The 3,488-nt window shown below is 42.6% G+C and overlaps 1 protein-coding gene across 1 annotated transcript in view; it reads right to left on the bottom strand.

Annotated features, from left to right (window-relative positions):
• Positions 1–3,166: 3,166 nt before the first annotated feature.
• Positions 3,167–3,488, bottom strand: part of LOC124884605 (olfactory receptor 10J5-like) — a 1,265-nt gene continuing 943 nt past the window's right edge. Inside the window, exon 1 of the mRNA XM_047392615.1 lies at positions 3,167–3,488. This exon is cut by the window's right edge and continues 943 nt beyond it. Coding sequence (XP_047248571.1) covers positions 3,167–3,488 — 322 coding nt within the window.

Below are 3,488 nucleotides of genomic sequence, written 5' to 3'. Positions count from 1 at the left end.
TACTTTCACAAACTCATTCACTTCCTCAGTGCCACCACGGCACGATCTGTCATTCTCATGCCTTTTCAAGCTCATTCATCATTTTCACTACCTTGCAACCAGGCAGGCTACCTATTTTCTTTCATTCCTCACCTGACTCTTTCCACCTTCTTGCGCTCAAGCGTCACGCTCCTTCCCTCCTCTTTCTAACTCATCCCTTTATCAAGCCTGTCCAGCTCTCTCTTTCCCTTCCTTCTCCCTATTAGTCTCAATTCATTTATTATCCCGCCTGATATTATTTACATCTAACAGTTCATTTATTTCAGCCTCGGCGTGGCCTCTGGCCTTTTGGGGTAAAGATATCTCTAATTCTAATCATAAGTTGTTCATTCAAGCTCATATCATTCTAACTGTTCGTGTCTTCCTCCGGGGTCCGACCGCCGAAGAAATAAATATCTGTAAACGAACTTCTCTAATCGTCACCTATGTGTCTTCTCATTGTGAGTCTTACAGGATTGAAATGGAGTTTTGATGAAAATTCAATTTGGAAGACTCACCCCCTCTTCTGCTCCTTCCAATTTCTCCACTATGCGTCCCCCTCCGACGAATCAGCATTGAGTCTGCATTTCCTCTTCAGCCAATCACCGTCCAAGGCTCCGCTTTAAAGATTTTCACTCACAGACTCCTCGCTCTTCAAGCTGAGCTGTGACCCTCCTCCTCCCCATCTCCACCATCTGGCTTCCCAGCTCCTCCCGATTCCCCTATCTCCTCAGTCCACCACCAGTTGGATCCCAAGGGGGAAAGACATGTCTAATTGTAATCATAAGTTACGCCAAAGAAATAAATATCTGTAAAGAAACTTCTCTAATCGCCACCTATGTGTCTTCTCATTGTGAGCCTTATAGGATTGAATTACTTCATCATTGTGTGATGCATTAGACAATGCAGCCCCCTTGAAAAAGAAGGTAATTATTCATAGGAGGCTAGCTCCTTGGTTTAATTCAGAGCTGCATACTTTAAAGCACAATGTTAGAAAATTGGAGAGAAAATGGTGCTCTACACACCTAGAGGATTCCTACTTAATCTGGAAAAATAGCCTACTGTTGTATAAAAAGACACTTCACCAAGCTAGAACAGCTTATTTCTCATCATTAATAGAAGAGAACAAGAATAATCCTAGGTTTCTCTTTAGTACTGTTGCTAAACTTACACAGAGTCATAGCTCTGTTGAGCCATCCATTCCCTTAGCTCTCAGCAGTCATGATTTTATGGGATTCTTCTTAAATAAAATTGATTCTATTAAAAATAAAATCTTTGACATACTCCCGAAGATGATTACTTCATCCTCAGCAAGTGAGACAACATTGGAAATAACTGAGGCCTTTAAAACTCCCAGCCTGGTTCATCACTCAAAACCCCAATCATGGGTAAGACTGCCGACCTGACTGCTGTCCAGAAGGCCACTATTGACACCCTCAAGCAAGAGGGTAAGACACAGAAAGACATTTCTGAACGAATAGGCTGTTCCCAGAGTGCTGTATCAAGGCACCTCAGTGGGAAGTCTGTGGGAAGGAAAAAGTGTGGCAGAAAACGCTGCACAACGAGAAGAGGTGACCGGACCCTGAGGAAGATTGTGGAGAAGGGCCGATTCCAGACCTTGGGGGACCTGCGGAAGCAGTGGACTGAGTCTGGAGTAGAAACATCCAGAGCCACCGTGCACAGGCGTGTGCAGGAAATGGGCTACAGGTGCCGCATTCCCCAGGTCAAGCCACTTTTGAACCAGAAACAGCGGCAGAAGCGCCTGACCTGGGCTACAGAGAAGCAGCACTGGACTGTTGCTCAGTGGTCCAAAGTACTTTTTTCGGATGAAAGCAAATTCTGCATGTCATTCAGAAATCAAGGTGCCAGAGTCTGGAGGAAGACTGGGGAGAAGGAAATGCCAAAATGCCAGAAGTCCAGTGTCAAGTACCCACAGTCAGTGATGGTCTGGGGTGCCGTGTCAGCTGCTGGTGTTGGTCCACTGTGTTTTATCAAGGGCAGGGTCAATGCCGCTAGCTATCAGGAGATTTTGGAGCACTTCATGCTTCCATCTGCTGAAAAGCTTTATGGAGATGAAGATTTCATTTTTCAGCACGACCTGGCACCTGCTCACAGTGCCAAAACCACTGGTAAATGGTTTACTGTCCATGGTATCACTGTGCTCAATTGGCCTGCCAACTCTCCTGACCTGAACCCCATAGAGAATCTGTGGGATATTGTGAAGAGAACGTTGAGAGACTCAAGACCCAACACTCTGGATGAGCTAAAGGCCGCTATCGAAGCATCCTGGGCCTCCATAAGACCTCAGCAGTGTCACAGGCTGATTGCCTCCATGCCACGCCGCATTGAAGCAGTCATTTCTGCAAAAGGATTCCTGACCAAGTATTGAGTGCATAACTACATGATTATTTGAAGGTTGACATTTTTTGTATTAAAAACACTTTTCTTTTATTGGTTGGATGAAATATGCTAATTTTGTGAGATAGGAATTTTGGGTTTTCATGAGCTGTATGCCAAAATCATCCGTATTAAGACAATAAAAGACCTGAAATATTTCAGTTAGTGTGCAATGAATCTAAAATATATGAATGTTAAATTTTCATCATTACATTATGGAAAATAATGAACTTTATCACAATATGCTAATATTATGAGAACAACCTGTATTAGCTTCATCTAAACCTTCAACTTGTATGTTAGACCCAATCCCAACCAAATGATTTAAGGAAGTGTTCCCTCTGATTACCAGCCACATTTTAGGTATGATTAATCTATCTTTAGTAAATGGATCAGAACCACAGGCTTTTAAGTTAGCTGTAATTAAACCTTTACTTAAGAAACCTTTGCTGCCAGTCATTCGACGCTTGACTGTTAACACACAGTGGTTACCCAAACCTCCAGAGTCTCCTTGTGTTTCCTTATGTATCAGTTTAGTCTGACTCTCTCTTCTCGTCTGCTTCTTGTTGAACGTTTCCTTGTGCTAACTCCGGGTTAGAATATTCTTTATTCTTTTATTAATATGCTCAAGAAAAACCCTGAAAAAAATGTTCACATATTTTAATAACAGTACAAATGCAGTATTATTGTAGCTTGCATTTCAACCTTAAAGGTCTGAGGTTCACCTGGAACCTACCGTTACAAATGCAGATTATTTCTGACTATAGAAAAGAGTTTTACAGATGATTTGGATCTTACTTAGTTTAAGTCCATACAGGAGGGGATTTAGAAGTGGCTGACAGGTGATGAAGTATAAAGATAAAATAATACGTATTACATTGGGAACTCTGGTCATTTCAAACCTGCTCTGTAATACAGCAAAGAAAGAGCCGAAAGAGAAGTTCAGCAGGGAAACCAGGTGAGGAGTGCAGGTGCTGACAGCTTTCTGTCGGGTCTCCTTGGATCCAGAAAAACACACCTGCAGGATCTTAAAATATGTGTAGAAAATCAACGCCGCCAGACTAAAGAGCACA

This window comes from Girardinichthys multiradiatus, chromosome 18 (genome assembly GCF_021462225.1).
Source record: "Girardinichthys multiradiatus isolate DD_20200921_A chromosome 18, DD_fGirMul_XY1, whole genome shotgun sequence".
Taxonomy (NCBI): Eukaryota; Metazoa; Chordata; class Actinopteri; order Cyprinodontiformes; family Goodeidae; genus Girardinichthys; species Girardinichthys multiradiatus.
Note: the sequence above shows the minus strand (reverse complement) of the source record. Positions and strands in the feature narration are given on the sequence as shown.